We start from the raw sequence: 27,665 nt of genomic DNA, 5'->3' as shown, positions 1-27,665 counted from the left end.
AAGGAAAAGGAAGGTTCTATCAAAGTAAAAAGTCAAAAACATCTCGAATGGCAAGTAAACAGCACATTTTCACTTTTGGTTGAACAATCCCTTTTACTGAACTACTGCACAGTTGAAATCTGAATCTCCAGAGCGCTTCGTCTCACAGGCAACAAAACAATTTAGCAATCAACTGGAATGTTCCTGCCTCCATGTGTTCTGTTCTGCTAATGAATCTTGCAGAAGTTAAAGTGTTTATGTTGTTTTTGTGTTTCTGCTGTGATTGATCATTACCTTGGCAGCCGAACTCAAGCGGTTCTTTTTCTGGCCTTGTGCTCTTCAACAGAGACTTTCACCTGCTTTTCTTTTAAATGGCGCCCTCCCAAACACTCACTTTATCTGTATGGCCTTCAGCAGACATAAAGCATGTTTTGATTGATAGTGAAATAGAAATAAATAGATATGATTAAGTGAAATAGAAATTATTAAGAGTTTTGTTTGAAATTTAGATCTTGGGTCTTTTTTCCTTTTGGGTTTGTTGTTTTTAAGTTGACGCAGCACCAGACATTTCTATGATTCAGACAGAATGGCATTTTGCCTTTTTGTCTGATGCAGATTACATGGATACATACTGTACAAATCTAAAAGTTACAGTAACTATTATAAAAATATTTGTATCCCTCTCTATTTCTCTCAAAATAGCTTGTGCTATATATTCTCTAAATTAACTGTAATAATGTTTAATCTTCTGTGTTTTATATATGTGCATTATTCTGGTCTTCTATAATTTGCTACAGTTATACAGCAAACACAAACCTAAAAAGAATTTAGATTTGTTAAACTACTTTATTCATAAATCGAAAAAAAATTTGCTCTGAAGTGAAAAAAATACATGTCAGTCTCAAAATCAGTAGGCAGCAATGGATGTTTATACATATTTTAGACAACACTATACCAATGTTTTATCTAAGTATGAAATGATAAGAAATCAATTCTAATTTTCTGGACAAAAATGCTGTAAATGACAATGTTTTTATATGAGAAAGTATACATATTTTACTCAAATCCCATACTTAATAAATCCTCAAGAGGTGTTAATTTGTCAGAGCTGTATTCATTCATTTATTCATTTTCTTTTCGGCTTTATTAATCTGGGGTCACCACAGTGGAATGAACCACCAACTAAATTGTCCGTAGTGTATGTGTGTGATTGAGAGTGTATGGATGTTTCCCAGTGATGGGTTGCAGCTGGAAGGGAATTCGCTGCGTAAAACATTTGCTGGATAAGTTGGCGGTTCATTCCACCACGGTGACCCCGGATTAATAAATAAATTGTCATTTATCCCTCAGATCCACAGCCCCCATCTGCTGCAGTACCATTAATAGTATCTGAGCTTTTGGGCAGCAGTGTGTACCTGAGGTGTACGTTTGCTGACAGTAATGCAACCAGCTCTATGGGATATATTGTGACATGGTGGCGACTCTCTCCCGAGGGCAACAGAGAAGAGCTCAGGACAGACACTACAATAGAAACCTTCGCTTTCATTGAGCTGGATGGCATCAACCTGCGACTGGGAGACAGAGTACCCTTTTTATATTTATAATTCACATCGATTCAGTTTCACATCCTTGATTCTTAACCTGGGTTTCTATGTGTCTCAGGTCCATTGCAGTTGCATTAGCTTTTTTCTGGAGTCTCCTGATATACAAAGCCTTCCATTGGAGAGTGAAGAGTTTTATGTAGGAATTCAGGTACGTTTCAGTTCTTATACAGTTACATATTTCAATGAGAAGGTATGAGACTTAAAATTTGTGTGCATGTTTTCCAGATGAAGCCACAATCCGTCTTTATTTCGGAAGATGGGAAAGAGTATAAACTGACGGTGGAGAGCACTGTGCCTTTACCATGCTCCTTGGAGAGATGTGTTTTACCTTTGCATCTTACTACAAGTAGTCAAGGTAGAGTTTAAAATTAAATATGATAATGTTGAAATAAAGAAAATTAGACATTTTATAACATCAACACAAGAACTAGCAGAATTCTATAACAAAAAGAACGGCTATGGTGATAATATATGTAATAATATAATAAGTATATGGGTGTAAGAACTGCCACACAGGGTTGTGTGCCTTAATTTGTTTCCAGCAGATAAAATAGAAAACTTAAAGTATAAATTATAAATATAGTGTAAGCGTTGTTATTTTAAAAACTAAATGCCAATTTTGTTTTTTGTTAATATTGCTAATTGCAGATCTAAATTGAATGTAGATAAGTGAAATAAAAACAAGTTATAGGATATAAAATTAGTTTCATCATCAACATATTATAGTGCACAATAAAAACCTATATGAACATATAACCTACCGTCATGATCACTAGCAATCTAGCCTGTGCAGATCGCTGGAAAACATGCACTAATACCCAAACTACAATTCTGCCACTGAAATGAACTACAAATCCCAAGTCTTTGCATTCACACACCAGTTTCTGATTCTCCCTGACTCACACACAGAGCTGGAAGCTCATGATGGACTGATTACTATAAAGACACCACGTTCACACACACACTCTTTGGTGAGTTGTGTAAGCTGTAAGTGACCATAACAAAGTGGTATCTAGTGGTGGACAAAATGAAGCTTTATGAAACATTAAAACAGTCGAAGCAAATCTGTTAAAGCTTCGAAACGTTTCGAAACCTGTCTCTACAGTGACATCTAGTGGTATTTTTTTGTGTTGCTCTGGAACAGCTTCAGCAAAGAAACAGTTAACCAAATTGAGGTAATAAACCCCACGTTGTAGTGTTGAGGTTTCAAGTGATTTAGTGAAGCAGTGAGAGTTCCTGACTAGCATGCAGAGAAAATGGGTTTGAACCCAGGGTCATGCAGCTATAGATGTTAGGTTTGAAATTCTCTGTTCTTGTAATGTGTTTTATTTTAACATTAGTCTGGCATCCGAATAAACACTTTGTGAATAAATATGTCTTGTTTTGGTCATGAATAGGGTTGTTGCTAGATCAGACATGATTGCAGCCGGAAAGTAACGATAATTATTTATATTATTCATTACATTTCTCATTTATTGTATTTTATTAACGTCTACCCCAACCCAACAGTCACAGTACTGTAAAAACATCAATTATTGTTATGTGGTGTTACAAAAATGATGCTATATTGATGGCGTATCAGCAGCTGTATCCTATCTAAACTAGACCATAAAACAGTAACAGTAATCATTAAAATACATAAAATCATAATTTTGCCGTATTTGTACAAGTCGGGAGTCGAACCCTGAAGCCATTTGCAGCACAGTAACATTGTGCACACACACACACACAGTCCACTAAGCTATATGAGGGAAAGTTTAATCTGGCCCTGTCAATCAAATGGAGACTTGCCAGGTCTTGAAACGCTTCTGAAATGATCGATGCTTTGAATCGCTTTAGTCACGTGACCAGGTGTTTTCAAACACTTTAGTCAATCGACTTTTGTGATTTGAATCACCTTAGTCACGTAACTTTGGTGTTTCGGATCATGCTTCAGTGCAGTGTTTCGAAACACTTCTGCTTCAGGTGTCCAAACGTCAGTTTCATGTCAGTCATTCATCCCTAGCTCTTTTCTTATAATGTGTTTTAACATTGGTCTGTCATCCGATTGAACACTTTGTGAATAAATATGTCTTGTTTGGTCATAAAAAAGTAACAATATTAAAAAACATAGTCATAATTTCTGAGTATTTGTACAAGTCGGGATTCGAACTTTGTACATTTGCAGCATAGTTACTCGGTGTACATGTGTGGTTCACTAGGCTACATGAGATAGAGGCTGTTTCCGACTCTGTTAGTCAATCGCACATTCGCCAGGTCTCGAAACGCTTCTAAAATGATCGATGTTTCGAATCACTTTAGTCACGTGACCTGCGTGTTTCAAATCACCATAGTCACGTGACCTTGGTGTTTCGGATCATGCTTTGGTGCAGTGTTTCGCAACACTTGCGCTTCGGGATCTCGAAACTGTGTCGAAACGTCAGTTTCACATCAGCCATCCTTACTTGTATTGCCTAGCCGGGGTTCTGACCTTTGCTTTGTTTATTGTTTTGTGTGGTTTTTCCTGTCCTGAATCTGTTTTTGATCATGTGATCAAAATTAATTAATAAATTAGTCAATATTATTAGCCCTCTTAAGCAATATATTTTTTTCAATTGTCTACAGATGAAACCTTCTTTATACAATGATTTGCCTAATATATCTAATTAAGCTTTTAAATTGCACTTTGAGCTGAATATTAGTATTTCGAAAAATATGCAGTAAAAATGATGTACTGCCATCATGACAAAGACAAAAGAAATCAGTTATTAAAAATGACTTATTAAAACTGTTATGTTTTAATTTTAAATGTGTTGAACAAATCGTCTCTCCATTAAACTCAAATTGGGGAAAAATATACAGGAGGGCTAATAATTCAGACTTCAACTGTAAGTGCTTAAATATGCAGTTTATAATGCGTATGTTCAATTTAAAAAGTTACAGCTATTCAAGGTTATATTGTCCATCTGATTCATCTCCACTGGCAGGTGAGAAGGAGCTGGGTGTTGATTTAGTCCTGTCCTCCTGTGAAGTCGAGCTTTCTCAAATCCCATGTAATGAAGGTGTGTGTAGTCGAGCATCTGTCCTCTACAGCGCAGTGACGGATATATGGAGGGATGGAAACAGAAGCACTGAAATACACATTAAACCCATAATCAGCACCAACTTCCTGTGGAATGGATACACTCCTCAAAGTGTGCAGGTGGGCCAGCATAGATTGAAAAGACAACAGTTAAGCATATACAGTTATATATAGTTGAATATAGAATATAGATGTGGTTATACAGTATACATGCATGGTCATATGTTGTATGCAAGCAAGCATACACATGCTGCGTAACAATTCACATACTATCCATCCAAAATAGTATTCGAAATGTAATTAGTATGTCCAACACCATAGTATGTTAAAAAGAGTATGCCAAAGGTTCCCGGAGGGTTTACTATTTCCAGTAAAAATTCTAAGTGTAGAAGTGTTCATACTCTACGGGCTCTATTATGACGGTCCATGCGGAAAGCGCAGGGCGCAAAAGCATTCAGGACGTGTCAGAATCCACTTTTGCTATTTTAAGGACGGGAAAATCCGCTTTGCGCCATGGCACATGGTCTAAAAGGGTTGAGCTTATTTTCTTAATGAGTTATAGGTGTGTTTTGAGAATAAACCAAGCAGAGTCTCATCTCCCATTCCCTTTAAGAACCAGTTGCGTCGCGCCATACGCGCATTTGCTATTTACAGGACGTAAAGTAAGTGTAAGTGGAAAAACTGAGTATTTCACTAGCAAGAAAACAGTTAAACAGAGCATCTGCAGCGCGAGGATGAGAGATAAGGCATCTCATAATTCACTTTTGCTCTCGTGGACAGGGAAACCTTATACACACACAGACATCTATTAGCCTATAAATAATTAATTTCGTTTGTTAAGTGCAAAGATTTGTTTCAAAACTATTTCTAAATTCAGTTCTAATTTCCAGCAAACGAATAATTAAACAATAATAACGAAGTGTGTTCAAAATACTGAGTAATATCCTAAAACACATGCTGTGCCCCATATGGTCTAAAACCTGACAGGTGGGCAAATCTAAGCTTGTTTTTAATAAAACAAATATAAATATGGATATAATAAATAATACTGCTAATAATAATAACATTATACAAAAGCAAATTGAATGAACTGAAAAAGCCTCCCGAAATGAAGAAGGATTCAAGGCAGTGGTTTTTAAATTTATGTAGGCTAGAAAATAATATATTTTGTAATATTTTAATCCTTTATATTTATATCTTATATACATCCTTATTATATCCTATACATATCCTTAATATTATAATTCTTTTTCATATGTAAAATTATTTGCGTATTGCTCTACGTCTTGTGTGTATTAAACAGTGTGTAAGCAAGGCGCGCTCTGCGTCAGACTTTAGACCAGCATTGTTCTGGTCTAAGGAACAGACTATTAAAGTTTCTCAAAATAGCCAGCAACGCGCCAAAACACGCCTGCTTTTTTAGACCAGAACGCCTATGGGCGCACATATGAGCGCAAATGCATCTGCTATTTAAACAGCTTGGCGCAAAATGTCAAAACGACTCTTGCGCCGAACTGAAACTAGCAAATAATAATTGCGTTGCGCCACATTGCGCAAGGTGTATGATAGGGCCCTAACCCAATGGTCAATTTTTTGAGGGCTGGAGCTCTGCGTACTTTAGCTCCAACCAGTTCCATCTCACGCCTGCTTAATAGTCTCTAGTAGTCTTGAAATCCTTGATTAGTTGCATCAGCTGTGTTTGATTAGGGTTGGAGCAAAATTGTGCAGAGCTGCGGCCCTCCGGGAATTCAGTTTGAGACCTATGCTCTAACCGATAATATTGCCCACAATACACAGCACAGTGCAGATGAATTTGATTCGAACTACAAACTCGGAGCAAATTGTGTAAATAAACTACAAACATGGCGGACATGCGGGACTAACCGTCAAGTAAAGTGGCTTCAGTAAATTTGCTTGTATGGCTGTTCCAATATATTGGCAACTGGAACATATTTAAATTGTGTTTTCCGTGTTATATTTCATCTCCAACAACAATGTAAACTTATATCAACATATGCTTGAACATTAACTTTTGAATGCATAATTACCCAAAGAGCTAAACAGATTTCTCTGTATAAAAGATTCGCAAATGGCAGATTAACCTGCTGCTGCTTCTCCAATAATGTAGGTAATTGAATATGAAAGTAATGCGGATAATATGTCGAGATGATTGACAGGTGACATAACTAAGCAACATAACGATCTGTTAAAGAGGAAGTTGTGTGTCCCAAAGCTTGCATACTCTTCTGTTACACACTCAGAAGTATATAATTTTGTGGTATGAACTTGTGTTTTTTACTATATTCTTTATTGTTTTTTTGTGCTTTATTGCTTTTTACTGTTTTGTAAGCTCTTTGTTGTATTATTTATTATTAGTATTGTTAGTATTATTATTATTATTACTGCTTTTTTTTTACAAAAAAGTACATACTTTTAGGGTGTAGTATAAGTATGTGAATTGGGACGCAGCAATGATTTTGAAGGAAACAGTTTGAGACAAAACTATTATTATGTTTTTTTGTATTTTACAGCACTTTTTATTCAATAATTTATTAAAAAAAGTTTTATTTCTTTAAGTTTGCCTGGAATAAAAAATGTGAACCTGCTAAGGTCATTGTTTTTAGCCCCCATAAGAAGTTATTATATTTCTCCATGGGCTACAGAACAAACCACTGTTGTCCAATGTGTCTTGAAAAATAATTTATAAAATTGTATGTACTGTCATCATAGCAAAGACTAAAGAAGTTAGTGGTTAAAAATTAGTTACTAAAACTATTGTTGAAAAATGTGTTGCAAAAGAATTCAAATTTCACAGGAGGACTAATAGTTTTGTCTTCAACTGTATCTCTGTGAGATTGACCCCTTTTACCTTTTTTCATCTAAAAATAATTTGTATATTGAGAATAAAACTTTCTCTTTTCTGATTTGAGACATGCTTACTCACTTACTCAAACCTAAAATATGAATCCCTCTTTATGTAAAAAATACTTACTGCCAGTACACAATCTATCAATATAACTGTTTTTAAAAAATAAATTGCTTTTCCTCAGATTCTTGTGCAGGATGTCCCATCTGCTCACTGTTACACTTTTACGGATCCTCATATCATTACATTTGACGGCAGGTAGAAGCTCTGCCATTCTCAAAAATGTACATTTAACGTATTTAAATGCATACTTTTCAATGCAAATGTACATCAATTATGATTGTGTGTTTGTTGGCAGGAGGTATGATAACTATCAGATCGGTACATTTGTGTTGTACTGGAGCACCGGTCGGCCATTTGAGGTGCATGTTCGACAGTGGGAATGTGCCGGCAGGACTGCTCATCCCACCTCATGTGTCTGTGGCTTCGCTGTCAGAGACGGACCGCACGTCATCACATATGACATGTGTAATGGACTGGCAGGAGAAACGAAACCACGGCTCTCTGTGAAGAACGGAGACATGGAAAAAAGTGGCATCCGTGTCTTTGAGTCCTACCAGGGCCGCAAAGTCACTGTGAGTGCATGTTTGATCTGGCACGAATACATAAATCTTATCTTCCTTATACATTACACTGAAAAAAAGCCAAAAATTAGCAAATCTGCGCATTGAAAGCTGCATGAAAATGTGTTTTGGCCTGTTGTGTCTCACCCAAAGGGATAGTTTACCCAAAACTCAATCATTCATTCCCTTTTTGACTTAGTCCCTTTATTAATCCGGGGTCGCCACACCGGAATGAACTGCCAATTTATCCAGCACGTTTTTACGCAGCGGATGCCCTTCCAGCCGCAACCCATCTCTGGGAAACAGACACACACTTATACACTACTGACAATTTAGCCTACCCAATTCACCTATACAACATGTCTTTGGACTGTGGGGAAAACGGAGCAATTGGAGGAAACCCACGCAAAAAACGCCAACTGACCCAGCCGAGGCTCGAACCAGCGACCTTCTTGCTGTGAGGCAACAGCACTACCTACTGCGCCACTGCGTTGCCTCACCCAAAACTCCTTACAAAAAAACCCTGTTTGACTTTCTTTCATCTTTTGAACACAAGAGAAGATATTTTGGAAAAAAAAACCTGGAAACCTGGGAGTGGAGAACATGTGTCTGATTCCAGCGACGCTCCAGGGACAGACGAGTCTTCGCTGAGGCCATCTTCCAGCCTCCACCGCGGTGACTGAAGCTCTGCACAAGACTTTTGGCCAGCGGAGAAATTAAAATGGTCGTGCCCAACTGAGTCTGGTTCTCTCAAGGTTTTTTTTCTTCACTCCCATCAGGTGAAGTTTTTTTTCCCTCTCCGCTGTCGCCACTGCCTCGCATGGTTCAGGATTGGTTGAGCTACGCATCGATGAATTTGCTCTTCAGTGTTTGAACTCTCAGTAATGATTAAATCACACTGAACTGAGCTAAACTGAACTGAACTGAACTTAAACACTAAAAACTGAACAACACTGTTCCAGTTACTATGACCATTTATGTGAAGCTGCTTTGACACAATCTACATTGTAAAAGCGCTATACAAATAAAGCTGAATAGAATAGAATAGAAACTATTAACTTCCCTAATGTTCGTTTTTCATCTATGGAGGTCAGTGGTTATCAGCATTCTTCAAAATATCTTCTTTTGTGTTCAACAGATGGAAGAAACTCCTAAAGTTTGAAATCACTTGAGGGTGGGTAAATAGTAAATAAATTAACATTTTTGGGGTAAACTGCCCCTTTAAAGCCTGACACTACAGGCAAAAACAATGTGTTCATGCACGCATTTGAAACTTTTAATCTTTTTATTGTAATGTAAAGAAAACATCCAATGAATGCTTTTATTTGTTTCCTTTATTGCACCTTATCAATTTGTGCATGTAGATTTCAATGATTATACATGTTTTTAATCACAGTTTTCCCAAAATAGTTATTTTTCTGTCACTGAGCTGAAAATCTCTATTTCCGCAGCTTTACAAAGCTATAATTTTATTCATATCTATAATCTGAATCTGATTTGTTAATATGTAATTTGCCATATTATTAATTAATTATTTAATTAATGGCAGCATGGTGGCGCAGTGGGTAGCACATTCAACTCACAGCAAGAAGGTCGTTGGATTGAGCCCCGGCTGGGTCAGTTGGCATTTCTGTGTGGAGTATGTATGCTCTCCCCGTGTTTGTGTGAGTTTCCTCCGGGTGTTCCAAAACATCTGGTATAGGTGAATTGGGTAAGCTAAAATTGTTCGTAGTGAATGAGTGTATGGATGTTTCCCAGTGGTGGGTTGCTGCTAGAAGGACATTCGCTGTGTAAAACATATGCTGGATAAGTTGATGGTTCATTCCACTTTGGCGATCCCAGATTTATAAAGGGACTAAGCCAAAAAGAAAATGAATGGAATGAATGAATGTATTTAATTAATTAAATTTTATATATTTTATTATACAAATTTGTTTTTTTCTGGCTGTTCGCGTTACTTTTTGAGTTATGGAGCTATAAACAGATTCCCAAAATCCCAAAAACTTTTCACTTTTCACAAAACATCCAAAAACTTGAAACATAAATTTTGAATTTGATTTCATCAAATTTTCTGAATTTAATGCTCGAAAATGTATGCAAATTAGTGCATATTTAAATCAATAATACCTGTACTTGCATATTTAAACATAACAAAAACAAAACTTGTAATACAAAAGATGTTTGTCATTCGTTATGTAATCAGTCAACTGGAGAAGTATGGTGTAAACTACAGATTACCTCCTACTTTTTACTCTAGTGTCTTGGCTTTAATCTTAAAAGGACAGTTCACCCAAATCTGCTCAGCACAAAAGAAGACATTCTGAAGAATGATTGATAAAAGCAACCATTGAGATCCATAGTAGGAACAAAAAAATACTATGAAAGTCAATGGCTGTTTTTTCAGTCATATCTTCCTTTGTGTTTAGCAGAATTCGAGGATTTGTCATTTTTTGGTGAACTACCTCTTAAAGTTTGAGAAAGCATAATAACTACAGCGTACACAGTATCTACACTGCACCTACAGTGCCCTGTAAGAAATGTAATCACAAAAAGTCAAGTATTTTTATTTTAATAAGTTAATCAGGTTTCAAGTAAATTTTTTAAGTTATACAAAGTTTAACTTAATATTTTTTGTCAGTGTGATTGATTGATGTAAGTTGAGATGACTAGAAAATTTTTTTTTTGTTTCAACTAACATATTTAAGGCAGCGAGATTCTGTTTTCACAGTCCTTTATCTGTCCAGGTTACGTTCTTGTCTGGGGCTTTTGTGCGTGCTGATGTGGCTGACTGGGGAATTAGTGTGACTGTACGGGCTCCGGGCTCTGATAAAGGACACACCGAAGGCCTGTGCGGGACCTTTGATGGACAGTCGATGAATGACTACCATACAAAAGGTGGAGAGACTGTGGAGGACAGTAGATCTTTTATCAATGCATGGAGGTGAGACTCACCCTGTCAAATTAGGGTTATGTTCAGGGTTTAACATCAGGAATATTGATCATACCCAGCAGGCACCGGACGTCACACAGACCTAAAATTGACGTTGTAACTTTTAATTGTTTTTTGGCGTTGTTGTTTGCGATTAATCAGGTTGACGTCAGAACTCAATGTCACTTTGAGGTCAGACTTCAACGTCAAAATGAATTGTAGCTAGTTCATGACACAACATAAAATCACCTAAAGATCAACAGCTAATGTTAGCTTTTTACATTGTCGCATTATGACATTAAAGTGACATTGAATTTTAGTTATGTAATTACACAACATAAAATTGACCAAAGATAAACATCTGCTGACGTTAGACTTTGACGTTGTATGGATGTCATATCATGATGTTAAAATAATGTTGGATTTTAACCAAATATTACAGGCAGATGACGCTGGTATTAGATGTCCATTGACGTTCTGTGCCTGCTGGGTATTTAATACCTAGTACTAGAATTATGATAAATATTTGTAGAGATAGATGATTATAGGATGATTATAGGAATGCATCAATATACACATCAATAACACAAATGCTGGGTTCCACACAATTCCTTCATGTTATCCCAACACAAATCATTCATTCACTTTCTTTTCGGCTTAGTCCCTTTATTAATCTGGGGTCGCCACACTCATTTACACTCATACACTACAGACAATTTACCCAATTCACCTGTCCCGCATGTCTTTGGACTTTTGGGGGAAACCGAAGCCAATGAAAATGTAGGGAGAACATGCTAACTACATGAAGAAACACCAACTGACTTAGCCATGGCTCGAACCAACGACCTTCTTGCTGTGAGGCGACAGCACTATCTACTGCACCACTGCATCGCCCCCACCACAAATCGATTAAGTTAACTTAATTTTTTTTTTGTGGATTGAACATGAAAACAATTAAGTTGTCCCCAAAATACCTCAAGAATTTTGTTAATTCAACTCCTTTTAAATAAGTATTTTGAATGAACAGCAAAAATCTTTTTTTGAGAGTAAAAATAATGGTGTATAGAAATAATCGTGATGCTGTGGTTTTGATGGTTCATAATAATTTGTGTAACAAAAGATTTTATCAATAGTTTTCAATGCCTCATGAGAATTTATAGTTCACAATATAATTTTTATTCAAATATATTTTTGGCAAATTAAAATATTAAAAATGTAATTTTATTCTTTATATTCTGTACTCCTAAAGTTATCAGTTTGCATTTTAATTATTATTGTCATTTTTTATGTTTTTGATAAATCTTTTAAGCTCATCAATGATGCTTTTTCTGCTTAAAAATAAATCAAATCTCTTATATTCTCTATATATACTCTTTTTTTATAATTATATTTTAGAGGTTTTTCACCTTTAATTTGGTGGATAGTGGAGGTTACAGACAGGAAAGTATTGGGAGCAGAGAGAGGGGAAGGGTTGGCAAAGGACCTCACGCCGGGAATCGACTTCAGGTCACCGTGAGCACCATGGTGCTATATGTCAGCGCACTTAACCACTAGGCTGTTTGCGCCGACAAAATCTCTCATATACTGAAGCATTTTTACTATTTATTTACTATTTTAATCTTTTAAAAAAGTAACTTGTGGTTTGACAGCTAAGCTAAATTAATAGTGTCACATGATCTTTCACAAATAATCCCAATTTACTGATTAATAAACTTTATAATAAAATACACTTTGCATTCTTTTCAAGAATTATTATTTTTTTTATCCAAACTTTCCTTTTAATATTAATTATCATTCCTCCCTAAATGCAGGTTGGCCCCCAGAACAAGCTTGTTTGACAAAATCCCGATCAATGCAAGCAACTCCAGTCTGCATAATTACTGCCAATGTCAGCAAGAGAAACACCAATCATCCGACTCTTCCTCAAAGTGTTCATTATCCACCCTCAGCCGCTATTCCTCCATCATCCCTGCAATGGACGTCACATCCCAATACATCAGAACCACTCACAGCAGGCCTGTCCAACACCGTCCATCCCAGGGAAGCAGATACCAAATCCACAGACGCATCACAAATCCCCAAAGACCCCACAATCAAAGACGTGTCGTAAACCCAAACAGATCTCAAAAACGTCAGAAACGCCAGAGCCGCCAATTCCACTCTAGATCTTCTCCAAACCTCCAGGAGTCTGCATATAATTTCCCAGAAGACCATTCTTTGTGGGTTTCTCCTGATGCGCTGGTGTTTTCCTGGCCTACTGAATCAGGTGCAAACCTGCTCATGCTTCAAAAATTTTAGCATCACCTGGTTGGCTTCCAGTCGATTTTGGAATTACGTTCAAGATTTTACTCATAGTTTTTTTAAGAATTCACACTTAGATAATGTTTGATATTAATAGCAGGTTTGGCATGCTGTCAGAGGAGAGAACCCTGAGCTCTGAGATAATTAAGCCCAGGGCTCCCGCCTGGTCAATAAGCATGTGAGGGGGTACAAGATCAGGAAGTTTTCGAGAGCTCCCCCTGGTAAAGGAGGAGATGATGTGGATGGGGGGATTCTTCAAAAAATGAAGATGAGGGATTAATGCTAGTTGGGCTATTTATAGTAAGTTTGGAATGATCTGATTAGCTTATATGACCAGTCATTTCACATGCTCCACTCAAAATTAGTTTGTGAAGCTTCACAAAGATATAAATGAGCAAGCACCTTTCTTATCTTTCTGAACTTATTCATTTGGACATAAAGGGCTAATAATTGACCCAAAAATGAAAATGTATGCAATATTTACTCACCCTCAAGTGGTTTTAAACCTTTATGTTTCTTTATTCTGTTAAAAACAAAAGAAGGTATTTTAAAGAACTTCCATAGTAGGAAAAACAAATGCTATGGAAGTCAACAGTTACAGGTTTTTAGCTTTCTTCATACTAACTACGTCCATGTTTAACAGAGGAAAGAAACTCAAACATGTTTTTAACAAGTAAAGGGTGAGTAAATGATGGCATAATTGTTATTTTTGTGTGAACTATGCCTTTAAGACATTTTTTTAATTCTTAACCATAGAAAAGGCTTTTCTTATTTAGAGCTTTTGTCTGGGTTCTAGTCTAAATATCTAAAAATTATTAAACCAAGTAGCATTTTCTAGCCAAGTAAAAATATTCTCTTTTTTTCAGTGTTAATGTCAAAATTAAGTGAGATTTTCCCTAAAGGGAATCTACTGTGCCCTTTTTACAAGAATCAAAATACATCTCTGATGTCCCTAGAGTGTGTATGTGCTCAAAGTTTCATCTCAAAATACTCCAGAAATAATGTTTGAGAACTCTTTGAAACTGACCCTTTTATGCTTTGATTCTAATTGTGCCATTTTGGTTACTGTCACTTTAAATTCAAATAAGATTGTGCTCCCAGGCCTTTTTAAAAAAGAGGGCGAAGCTACAAATGCCTATATGTCAGCATAGTAGCATATAAAAAAAAGGTCCTGTGCAAATGAGGGAGAGATCATCACTAATGGGTGGGCCTTTCCCCCTCTAATGATATGTACATAGGGACAATGTCAATCAAAGTGTTTCTGAAGATTTTTTTATGAAGATGAATAATAATAAAAAAATCTAAATAAAACATTTTTACCATTAGAAGCTGGTTATATATTTACAGAATGTTGCCTCACTATGTGTTGGATTGAAAAGGGATTGTTGCATAATAGGTCCCCTTAATAAACAGCAAAATAATCTACCAATGGGGTAAGCAAAATAAATCTTATTTTAAAGCAGAAACAATATTATTTTGCTTACCCCATTGGCAGATTGTTTTGCTTTTTTAAGGAAAAACTTGATAATTTTGACTTATTTCTGAAAAAAGCTAATTTTTTTTACTTGTCTAGAAAATTATTTTAAGAATTATTTGATATTTGGTTTAGAGTCAAGACAAAAACTCTTAAGTAAGAAAAGCTATTCCTCTTTTGTTGTATTGTTGTTATTTTAGTTCTATGTTTAAAATGTGTTGTATTGGTTGAGTTAAATGTGCTTTATAAATAAACTTTACCTACTTATTACTTACAAGGTCTGACTGAACGTGAGGCTCGGAGGCTCTGCGAGAGCACTTTGAGGAACTCCACGGTTGGTTCTGGTTGCTGGAGTCTGCTAGGTAAGGTGATTGAGCCGGCGGTGGAGATGTGTGTGGTCGACCTGCAGCTTAAAGACGACCAGGCCTGGGTTGGAGCCACTGTAGCGTTGCTGGAGAATGAATGTGAGAGGAGGCTGCTAGAGGAGGTCAAGTGGAGGAAGGAGAACAGGGATGTTCTGGTTTCACTGAAGTGTCCCAGCCTGTGTAGTGGGAATGGACAGTGCACAGATTGGGGATGCTCGTGCTTCCCTGGGTTTGGATCCTTTGATTGCAGCCAAATATCCGGTGAGTGTATGTGTGTGTGTCTGTATATAAGTGTTTTTAACAGTATATTTTTAGTCACTTCATATGAGACAATTCTGTTTGACAATTTCATGCTTGAAAATGAAGACGAAGAAAAGAAATCAAAAAGACAAAATATTTCAGATTGTGGAAATGTACTGTGTCTTGTCAGCTCTTAATTAATGCATTTTTATATTTATTATTAATTAATTATTTATTGTTTTGTTTATATTTTTAAATCAGTTTATCTTTTATTTATTTTGATTATTAAATTTATTTAAATTATTTCATTTTAGTTGACAATAGATTTGTTTTGTGTGTTTTTATGTATCGTATTGTTATTTTAACACATTTCTTAACATAATAGGTTTAGTAACTAATTTCTAATAACTGATTTATTTTGTCTTTGCCATGATGTCAGTAAATAATATTGTACTAGATATCTTTCAAGACTATTTTTAAGCTTAAAGTGACATTACAAGGCTTAACTATGTTAATTAGGTTAACTAGGCAGGTTAGGGTAATTAGGCAAGTTACTATATAATGATGGTTTGTTCTGTAGACCATCGAAAAAATATGAATCTTGATTAATGAATAATATTATGAATAATATTAACCTTAAAATGGATTTAAAAAAATTTAAAATCTGCTTTTATTCTAGCCTAAATAAAACAAATAAGACTTTCTCCAAAAGAAAAAATAATTATCAGACATAGTGTAAAAATTTCCTTTATCTATTAAACATAATTTGGGACATATTTAAAAAAGAAGAAAAAGTTAATAATTCTAACTTTATACACACACACACACACTTCTCTTAATACATTTGTATAAGTTATGACATTTATGAAATTTTTTTTTGAAAAAATAATTTTGTACGTCGAATTCTATAGAGTAAAACTGATAGCAGTAAAAAATTATTTTTTGCATGATTAAAATGAGTAAATGGAAAATTCATTTTCATTACTATTTGTCAAGTTAATCTGTTTTTCCGATTTAGATGAGACTCCAGAGATTACCGAACTGGAGAATGGAGGACTTTGTGATGTCCAGTATGGAGTCTGTTCATCTGTTAAAGTTTTTGGTCAAGGATTTAAAAAGTCCTACAAGCTCAAGTGTGAAGTTGTGAAGGAAAAGGTGACAAACAGCACATTCCCACTTAGGCACTGAATCTGGGATGAAAATAAATGATTATAATGTTTTAATATACAACTGAGAACATCAGTTTTGTCAACATTTAAACTTTCCACTCTTCTTTATATATGTTTGTTTTTCATCTGTATCAAGACAAAAATGACACAATGTTGAACTAGCCAAGATGTGTTACAGCGTCTGCGTAGAGTGTTGTTGCTTAATTATCTTTATTTCATTTGTACAGTAGGTCACTTACTCATAGAAGCATCTGCTAAATGAGTAAATGTAAATGTATTTGTTCTGTATGCATAGATAGTAGATAGCGAATGGTCTTTGGATGATGCCCGACTGGTGCCAGCCTCTTTCCAGAGTTCATCAGCATTAGAGTGCCAGATCCCTGCAGATCCCTCCACCACCGCACACCAACCAGTCCTACGCTGGCAAATCAAGGTGATTTCTTTTGTTTACGACTGAGCTCTAAACTGTTATTTAAAACCAAGAAATCTAATATCTCTCTGACATATGTGACCTTAGACTTTAAAACCATGTTGAATAGGTAGATTTCATCATCACATGTACTACAATCAGTCAAAATGATTGATTTTTCTCTTACATGGTACCAAAATTCTTTTGAATATTAAGTAAAATATCATGTTCCATGTATACATTTTGTAAATTTTACCACCATAATTATATCAAAATGTAAAATTTGATTTAGGGTTGCACAATATATATATATTCAGCATCAATATTGCAATGTGATCATTCGCAATAGTTACATCACAGGATCTGCAATGTTGAGTCTGAATTATAATTTATCATTTGCTTGTGTTTTTTTACGGACACTAAGAGGTCCGTAAAAGCATTCAGGCATAAGAAATTTACCATTTGTATCTTTAATAGCAGTTTTATGGAATTATTTATTCAACGAAGACAATGCAGTCTTATATTCAATTTCAAAAACTGTCCCTTATGACTGGCTTTTAATCAAATCATTAACCACAATTCATTTTTCAAATCAAGTTTGTTTCAAAACATTCTACACCAGTGCACATGCAACTACTAAAACTATACTATACAAAATACTCAGTCCTAATACTGTAACAATTGGTCGGGTTAAGGGTCCAAACGCAGTTTATTTACAGCTTAGTCAGGCAGGCAAATGTTCAAACAGAAAACAAAACTGTATCATGAGGGTATTCCATAGAGTCGTTGTGGTCACAGGCAAGGAGATCAATGCAAGCGGCATACAGGATAAACAATAAACAAAACAAGGGTCAGGAAACACGGCAAGACTGGACTAGGAAACACTTTATAAAGTTACAGGTAAACAAGACTCAGCAATGTGTGTGTAATCACACACATGTAATCATGTCCATGTAATCAGTCTATGATGAGCTTCCAGTTGTGTGTGTGCAATCAGGGAGAGAACTGGAACTAGTGTGTGATGTGCATGATAGGATTTGTAGTTCATATCAGTGGCAGATTTGTAGTTCTGCAGTGATCTGCAACTGTTACATCACTGGTGATCGTGACAAATATACTTTATAAATGAACAAATAATTCAACTCATTGTCCCTTAAAACGGACTGAAAATAGCATTAATTTGTTTGTTTATCTGCCTTCTAGGTGTCTAATGATGGACACAGCTTCAGCAATGCAAAGATTTTGACTCTTTTTGATGGGACATGTCAGATTTGCACAGTCAGCTCCACGGTTATCTGCACACTAAAGGTCTGTGCTAATAATTATCAGTTTGTTTTGTTTTATACTAACCCTTTATACTTTTAACAGGCTACTATAGTAAAAGTATTTAATGGGTGTGACAGACAAAGGAGACAGCCAAAACATGCAGTGCTGGTGTTCCTCCAGGAACATGGTTAAGAAACACTGCAGTATATACAGTAGTAGTGTTGTCACAATATTGGAATTTGATATCAATCGTTACTGAAATTTTAAAAACATCCATTTCCAGCTAACATTTGAGCGCTGTTGAGCATGTTCTTAAACAGCACTGATTTGCCATTGTGTTCACTTGCTTAACAGAAATGACTGTGATTGGCCGTGAAGGTCATCAGTTCACTGAACTCACAGCTGTTTACTGAGTGTAACCACAGATATAGGGACACTGGAGCATTTTAAAGCCGGGATTCATTAGCAATTGCGCGTACGTCACCTTAAAGACAAACCAGCTGATCATCGCGACTAGTTCATATTGATATAATATAATGTTAATAATAGTTATATAATCAAGTACTTTATTGGGGAAGTACACTGTTATTGCAAAATAACAGTAAAGTGTAACTATATGTCCAGGAAGCAAAAGGTATGTTGATAAATATTCATTCATTAATTTTCTTTTCGGCTTAGTCCCTTTATTAATCTGGGGTCGCCACAGTGGAATGAACCACCAACTCATGCAGCATATGTTTCACCCAGCGGATGCCCTTCCAGCTGCAACCCATTTCTGGAAAACATCCATTCACACTTATGCACTACGGACAATTTAGCCTACCCAATTCACCTCTACCGCATGTCTTTGGACTGTTGGGGACACCCAGAGGAAACCCACGCGAACACAGAGAGAACATGCAAACTTCACACAGAAACGCCAACTGACCCAGCCGAGGCTCGAACCAGCAACCTTCTTGCTGTGAGGCGACAGCACTACTGCGCCACTGCGTAGCCTTGTTGATAAATATAAATCTACATTTAAATATATCTCCTGTACATACCATTCGGAAGTTTGGAGAAGATTTTTAAATGAAACAGACACATTAATACATTTAATTGATTGATCAAAATAACAGTAAAGACATTTATAACAATCAGGAAATATGTTATTTTGAACTGTCTATTCATCAAATAATCTAAATTATATATTATGTATAATTATGTATAACAAAATACTGATTTCCTCAAAAAAGAGAGCACATTTTTTCAGCATTAATAAAATTTATTACTAAGACTCAACTAGCAATAGACAGTATACTACTACAATACTAATAATAACAATATTGACAAAAATCACAAACAAATCATCATATTAGATTTCTGAAGATTAATGAGTAATTAATGGTGGTGAAAAAATTTAAGCTTGATGAAATATTAAATACTAAAATTAAAATATACTAAAGAAAAAATAACTATATTTAACAAATATTTGATCATATTTTAAAAATATCAAATAAATATTTTACAATATTAAATTTTTATTGTATTTTTGATCAAATAAATACATCCTTGGTGAGCATGAGGAAATAAAGCAGTTTACCATGATCTGTTTGTCATTTGTTTAAACTGTGTTTCTTTACACTTCATCAGCAGATAAACACACATTGAGACTCTTGAAATTCTTGCATGCGCTGTTCATCATTTATCATTATGTGTGCTTAGCCTTTTTTAAATACAGGAAACAATTTAGCATTCAGCCTTGTAATTATGTACAGCATAATAATTCCAGGTCAAAACCAGTCGATCAAAGCGTGCATTGTTTAGTCTCACACTGTACAGTTAAATCTAGCAGGAAATAGTTTTAAAGTGACCATTTAAGCTGCCACAAAATTGCTGATAATATTCTGTTACACATTATTTGACTTTTTTCCAAATCTCTCCTCAGAACAGAACGTGTAGTATTGACGGAGTGTGTTTTGGAGAGGGAGATCACAGCCCAAACAGCCCGTGTTTGACGTGCAGACCGGATCTTTCCAAATACAGCTGGTCCATCGCTGAGAGTATGTTCAGTTCTGTCTTATTTTTAAATCAGTTTAGTTTTTAGAGCTGTAATGTATTTTACAGGTTTGTTTTCCTTCCATTTTGGTTCTGACTTTTTATGTTTGGCAATATTTTTCCATTAAAGGGGATAGTTCATCCAAAATTTGCTGCTCAATTTTTCGGTGGACAAAAGAGCTTAACGCGTTGCAATTAAAGAAAACAAGCACATGCAATTATAAAAAAACACCAGCAAATTAAGAGAAAATCTACATGTTTGACAGCATATGTCACAATGCAAACACATTAATTTCTCACAAGACAAACAGATTAAGAAAACACGTTGCAAATTCCTACAACACATACAAATAACACAAAAAAACAATGAAAATGTTTTTAAGGGACCCAAAAACGGACAAACCCGGCTGGGATTTGCTTATTTTGCTGTGACTATTGCTCATTGAAGTTGTGAAAGGAGTTGAGGAGAGTTTTTTTCTTGTCTTTTGCATATTATTAATCTAAATAACAATGGCTGTGTCTGAAATCGCCTACTACTCAGTAGCTACTGGATTTAAATGTACTACCTGACCATTATATAGTAGGTTCTATACAGTATAAATGTGAGAAGTATGAATGGAACTCGGACTACTACATTCGCCATTTTGTCAATATCATGTGACCTACCCATGTCTGTTGCATCCAAGTGTGCCGCAAGCCTGCGTTTGAGTGAAGGTCTCGGCTGTTAGATCACCCCCTGGAGGCTGGCTGCAGTACAAGTCATATAGCCCGCCTCCTCCGTGTTAATGAAGGAGACTTGAGCCCAAATAAAAAAAATTATTACACTTGCAATAATGTCCTGAAAGATGGTTCTGGTCGATTAAGGCACTGGTTATTGTGCTGAAATAGGTGCAGATCTTCATTTTTGTAAACAGTTTGTTTTTAGCAGTAATTTAATGCTGGGCGTGTCATCGTGATTGACAGCTGTGATTGACAGTTTCTCAAAGCAGCGCGTCTGAGCTTCGGCAGGAGACTGAAGTGTTATTATTCAATTTCTGTGTTATTTTACCATGACAAAATGAGTTCAGCAGTAAACTACAGTTTCTGACATACATGATCCTGGTGGAACACTGTTTATTCGCTAAGGTCAGGGCTTTTTTCGGGCTTTATTAGTTTGCTGATACACGCCTAACCACCCAGATAGCAAAATACACTCGGGCCAGTTCCGGCTAGATTCTCCCCTGCCGGAGACTTACCCCTCAGAGCTCAGACTGACTACCTCTGCTGGACCTACTCCGAATGCCTGGACTCACTGCCCGATTCCAGCCCGAGTCAATCGAGCCAGATGCGGCGGCCGAGCGAGCCGGCGCTGCCGCATGCGAGCCGGAATCAGCCGGCGATGCCGCGAGTAGGTTATGCGCTGCGGCCCGGAGCTGGCTCGATTGAATATATAAAACCCTCATATTTGTAAACGTTATTACATCCATTTGTGTTGATATGTCAGCAAACGCATGCTGAGAAGTTCGGGGGGCGTGGTTGATTTTACATAAAGCGTTTGGTTGGAAGCTCGACTCCGCTCATTTTCGCGGCTCCTCCTCTGGCTCCATCAGACAGTCCTTCTGCGCATGTCAAGGCTCCAATTTCAGCAGTCTTTTGCGACAGTTTGTGCCCGTCAAGCAGGCGTTTTGCCCTCAAGGAGTTCAATGGGAAAAGGGGCTGTCGCGTCGTCCATATTTTTTACAGTCATTGGTTGCATCGCTTCATTTCATAAATTCTCTTGTGGTGGCATTTCAGAATCTCACCAGATGTAGTAGGTCATTCAGGTACTTCTTGCATACTGTTTTTTCAATTCTATGAATTTGGACATACTATTCGGCTCACATACTGTTTTTAGCATACTATACAGTATACAAGTATGTGATTTCGGACGCAGCCCATAACATAAATAGCCAGGTCCTTCATGTTTTTGGGTCCCCTTGAAACATTTTCATTGTGTTCCGAGAAACTGCAGCCCGTTTTCTTAATTTGTTTATGTGGAACTGATTTGCAACACGCTTGTTTTCAAACCGATGAAGATCTTTTCTGAATTTGCAGGTTTTTTTGTAATTGCACAGCGTTAAGCTCTCTCGACCACTGTATTTATGGGCCTCCAAACCATGCTCAATATTATGCGAGAGTATGTTGACAGACAAGATTGTCATGAATGTGCTCACAACAGTTTGAAGTGTAGCTAATTTAATAGTTAATCATGTATATAATGATCGGTTTCTTGCACAAAGTGATCATTTCATAAGACCTCAATGGATCCCAAAGTAGTGATTAGCAATCAGTAAAAGAGTTTTCATCCTAACGTCAAGCAAATCTTTCGAAGTTCAAATCGGTATTACTGTAGGTGGATTTCCATCAAGTCGTTAAGTGCTAGTATCTGATAATAGGCAATAGATTTTTTTGCTAACTACATTAACTAAATATCAATAATCATGCAAAGCATTTATTAATCTACAGTTCAACATTAACTAATGCATGATTCAAATCAAAAGTTGTGCTTGTTAACGTTAGTTAATGCACAGTGAGTTAACATGAACTAATATTTTAAAATTTAAATAACTAATGTAAACAAGGATTAATAGATACTGTAATGAATGTATTACTAATTGTTTGTTAATGTTAGTAAATATATAAACTAATGGATCATTATTTTAAAGTGTTAACCTTTTTTATAGGAATTTCTTGGCTTGTTACCAACATTCGGTGAACAAGTCAACAGCACCTTTAAAAATATGTTTTCTGAGAAAAATGGTGACATGTTCAATACTTATTTTCATCACTCTATAAAAAATACAGAGTAGCCTGTAGTTGTGACTACAGGACCAGGTTTGCAGCTTTCATGAATTTACAGCAGGCAAACTAAAGAAACCAAATGTAGAGCCAAAACAGTGATAAAAAAACAGACTTTGATTGATTCATTTGACTTTATTAATTCCAGAGGGAAATTCATTTGTCCAAGCAGAATACATCACATGAAATACAGCTTTAAATACACCATGAAATAACAAATTATTTTTCTTGTATATCATAACACATAATTTTATTCCATGCTATAAATAGGAAAATCTCAAATATTTTTAAGTAAACATATATTTCATACACAGTGCTCAGCATAATTGGGTACACCCCATTTTAAAATAGAATATTTTTATCCATTATCCAGTGAATATAGGCAATGTGTTTTGGTGCATTTAAACAAAACAGGTTTATTAAAAAGATATATTTATTAAAATAATATTTTAGTCACCAAACATATTTAGAAATTGAAATTTAGAAATTCTTTTTTGCAAGGGAAATCATCTCTCCTTTTCTTTTTTTCTTTCCTGTATTCCCACCACCACCCCTTGCTTTTTTTTTTTTGGAAGGACATCTTTTCTTTTTTTTCCTTCCTATATTCCCACCACCACCCCTTCCTATTTTTTTTTTTTTTTTTTTTGGAAGGACATCTTTTTTTTTGGAAGGACATCTTTTCTTTTTTCCTTCCTATATTCCCACCACCACCCCTTCCTCTTTTTTTTCTTTTTTTTTTTGGAAGGACATCTTTTTTTTTTTTTTTTGGAAGAACATCTTTTCTTTTTTCCTTCCTATATTCCCACCACCACCCCTTCCTATTTATTATTATTATTATTTTTTTTTTGGAAGAACATCTTTTTTTTTGGAAGGACATCTTTTCTTTTTTCCTTCCTATATTCCCACCACCACCCCTTCCTCTTTTTTTTTCTTTTTTTTTTTTTTTGGAAGGACATCTTTTCTTTTTTTTCCTATCTATGTTCCCACCATACCCATTCCTCTTGGAAAGACTTTTTCCCTTTTTTGCGAGGGAAATCATCTCTCCTTTTCTTTTTTTCCTTCCTATATTCCCACCACCACCCCTTCCTCTTTTTTTTCTTTTTTTTTTGGAAGGACATCTTTTTTTTTTTTTTTTGGAAGAACATCTTTTTTTTTTGGAAGGACATCTTTTCTTTTTTCCTTCCTATATTCCCACCACCACCCCTTCCTCTTTTTTTTTCTTTTTTTTTTTTTGGAAGGAAATCTTTTCTTTTTTTTCCTATCTATGTTCCCACCATACCCATTCCTCTTGGAAAGACTTTTTCCCTTTTTTGCGAGGGAAATCATCTCTCCTTTTCTTTTTTCCTTCCTATATTCCCACCACCACCCCTTCCTATTTATTATTATTTTATTTTTTTTTGGAAGGACATCTTTTTTTTTGGAAGGACATCTTTTCTTTTTTCCTTCCTATATTCGCACCACCACCCCTTCCTCTTTTTTTTCTTTTTTTTTTGGAAGGACATCTTTTTTTTTTTTTTTTTTTTTTTGGAAGAACATCTTTTCTTTTTTCCTTCCTATATTCCCACCACCACCCCTTCCTATTTATTATTATTATTTTTTTTTTGGAAGGACATCTTTTTTTTTGGAAGGACATCTTTTCTTTTTTTTTCCTATCTATGTTCCCACCACACCCATTCCTCTTGGAAAGACTTTTTCCCTTTTTTGCGAGGGAAATCATCTCTCCTTTTCTTTTTTTCCTTCCTATAGTCCCACCACCACCCCTTCCTCTTTTTTTTCTTTTTTTTTTGGAAGGACATCTTTTTTTTGGAAGAACATCTTTTCTTTTTTCTTTCCTATATTCCCACCACCACCCCTTCCTATTTTTTTTTTTTTTTTTGGAAGGACATCTTTTTTTTTTTTTTGGAAGGACATCTTTTTTTTGGAAGAACATCTTTTTTTCCTTCCAATATTCCCACTGCCACCCCTTCCTATTTTTTATTTTTTATTTTTTGGAAGGACATCTTTTCTTTTTCCTATTTATTTTCCCACCACACCCATTCCTCTTGGAAAGACTTTTTCCTTTTTTTGCGAGGGAAATCATCTTTCTTTTTCTTTTTTTCCTTCCTATATTGCCACCACCACCCCTTCCTCTTTTTTTTTTTTTTTTTTGGAAGGACATCTTTTCTTTTTTTTCCTATCTATGTTCCCACCACACCCATTGCTCTTGGAAAGACTTTTACCCTTTTTTGCGAGGGAAATCATCTCTCCTTTTCTTTTTTTCCTTCCTATATTCCCACCACCACCCCTTCCTCTTGTTTTTTTTTTTTTTGGAAGGACATCTTTTCTTTTTTTTTCCTTCCAATATTCCCACCACCACCCCTTCCTTTTTTTTCTTCTTTTTTTTTTGGAAGAACATCTTTTCTTTTTTCCTTCCTATACTCCCACCACCACCCCTTCCTTTTTTTTTTTTTTTTGGAAGGACATCTTTTTTTTTGGAAGGACATCTTTTCTTTTTTCCTTCCTATATTCCCACCACCACCCCTTCCTCTTTTTTTTCTTTTTTTTTTTTTGGAAGGAAATCTTTTCTTTTTTTTCCTATCTATGTTCCCACCATACCCATTCCTCTTGGAAAGACTTTTTCCCTTTTTTGCGAGGGAAATCATCTCTCCTTTTCTTTTTTCCTTCCTATATTCCCACCACCACCCCTTCCTATTTATTATTATTTTATTTTTTTTTGGAAGGACATCTTTTTTTTGGAAGGACATCTTTTCTTTTTTCCTTCCTATATTCGCACCACCACCCCTTCCTCTTTTTTTTCTTTTTTTTTTGGAAGGACATCTTTTTTTTTTTTTTTTTTTTTTGGAAGAGAATCTTTTCTTTTTTCCTTCCTATATTCCCACCACCACCCCTTCCTATTTATTATTATTATTTTTTTTTTGGAAGGACATCTTTTCTTTTTTTTTCCTATCTATGTTCCCACCACACCCATTCCTCTTGGAAAGACTTTTTCCCTTTTTTGCGAGGGAAATCATCTCTCCTTTTCTTTTTTTCCTTCCTATAGTCCCACCACCACCCCTTCCTCTTTTTTTTCTTTTTTTTTTGGAAGGACATCTTTTTTTTGGAAGAACATCTTTTCTTTTTTCTTTCCTATATTCCCACCACCACCCCTTCCTATTTTTTTTTTTTTTTTTGGAAGGACATCTTTTTTTTTTTTTTGGAAGGACATCTTTTTTTTGGAAGAACATCTTTTTTTCCTTCCAATATTCCCACTGCCACCCCTTCCTATTTTTTATTTTTTTTTTTTTGGAAGGACATCTTTTCTTTTTCCTATTTATTTTCCCACCACACCCATTCCTCTTGGAAAGACTTTTTCCTTTTTTTGCGAGGGAAATCATCTTTCTTTTTCTTTTTTTCCTTCCTATATTGCCACCACCACCCCTTCCTCTTTTTTTTTTTTTTTTTTGGAAGGACATCTTTTCTTTTTTTTCCTATCTATGTTCCCACCACACCCATTGCTCTTGGAAAGACTTTTACCCTTTTTTGCGAGGGAAATCATCTCTCCTTTTCTTTTTTTCCTTCCTATATTCCCACCACCACCCCTTCCTCTTGTTTTTTTTTTTTTTGGAAGGACATCTTTTCTTTTTTTTTCCTTCCAATATTCCCACCACCACCCCTTCCTTTTTTTTCTTCTTTTTTTTTTGGAAGAACATCTTTTCTTTTTTCCTTCCTATACTCCCACCACCACCCCTTCCTTTTTTTTTTTTTTTTTGGAAGGACATCTTTTCTTTTTTTTCCTATCTATGTTCCCACCATACCCATTCCTCTTGGAAAGACTTTTTCCCTTTTTTGCGAGGGAAATCATCTCTCCCTTTCTTTTTTTCCTTCTTATATTCCCACCACCACCCCTTCCTCTTTTTTTTTTTTTTTTTTTTTTGGAAGGATATCTTTTTTTTTTTTTTGGGAAGGACATCTTTTCTTTTTTTTCCTATCTATGTTCCCACCACACCCATTTCTCTTGGAAAGACTTTTTTCCCTTTTTTGCGAGGGAAATCATCTCTCCTTTTCTTTTTTTCCTTCCTATATTCCCACCACCACCCCTTCCTCTTTTTTTTTTTTTTTTTGGAAGGACATCTTTTCTTTTTTTTTCCTTTCAATATTCCCACCACCACCCCTTCCTTTTTTTTCTTCTTCTTTTTTTTGGAAGGACATCTTTTCTTTTTTTTTCCTTCCAATATTCCCACCACCACCCCTTCCTTTTTTTTCTTCTTCTTTTTTTTTGGAAGGACATCTTTTCTTTTCTTTTACCTTCCAATATTCCCACCACCACCCCTTCCTCTTTTTTTTTCTTTTTTTTTTTTTTTGGAAGGACATCTTTTCTTTTTTTTTCCTATCTATGTTCCCACCACACCCATTCCTCTTGGAAAGACTTTTTCCCTTTTTTGCGAGGGAAATCATCTCTCCTTTTCTTTTTTTCCTTCCTATATTCCCACCACCACTCCTTCCTCTTTTTTTCTTTTTTTTTTGGAAGGACATCTTTTCTTTTTTT

General features: G+C 35.6%; 1 protein-coding gene across 5 annotated transcripts in view; it reads left to right on the top strand.

Annotated features, from left to right (window-relative positions):
* Positions 1-27,665, top strand: part of vwde (von Willebrand factor D and EGF domains) — a 70,332-nt gene that overhangs the window by 9,806 nt on the left and 32,861 nt on the right. For all 5 annotated transcript variants that reach the window (XR_015509699.1, XM_087284415.1, XM_087284417.1 and 2 more), the window contains exons 5-17: positions 1,330-1,562; positions 1,642-1,731; positions 1,809-1,938; positions 4,550-4,764; positions 7,695-7,768; positions 7,869-8,145; positions 10,878-11,074; positions 12,874-13,328; positions 15,116-15,463; positions 16,461-16,597; positions 16,907-17,044; positions 18,224-18,328; positions 20,214-20,328. Coding sequence is in view for 4 of the 5 variants with exons in the window: in XM_087284415.1 (XP_087140541.1) it covers positions 1,330-1,562; positions 1,642-1,731; positions 1,809-1,938; positions 4,550-4,764; positions 7,695-7,768; positions 7,869-8,145; positions 10,878-11,074; positions 12,874-13,328; positions 15,116-15,463; positions 16,461-16,597; positions 16,907-17,044; positions 18,224-18,328; positions 20,214-20,328 (2,514 nt within the window). In the remaining variant the exon portion in view is untranslated. The remainder of the gene's footprint in view (positions 1-1,329; positions 1,563-1,641; positions 1,732-1,808; positions 1,939-4,549; positions 4,765-7,694; positions 7,769-7,868; positions 8,146-10,877; positions 11,075-12,873; positions 13,329-15,115; positions 15,464-16,460; positions 16,598-16,906; positions 17,045-18,223; positions 18,329-20,213; positions 20,329-27,665) is intronic.

The sequence above is a fragment of the Danio rerio genome, chromosome 15, assembly GCF_052040795.2.
Source record: "Danio rerio strain M-AB ecotype USA chromosome 15, GRCz13ab, whole genome shotgun sequence".
NCBI classification, from domain to species: Eukaryota; Metazoa; Chordata; class Actinopteri; order Cypriniformes; family Danionidae; genus Danio; species Danio rerio.
This window is presented reverse-complemented; position numbering and strand designations above follow the sequence as displayed.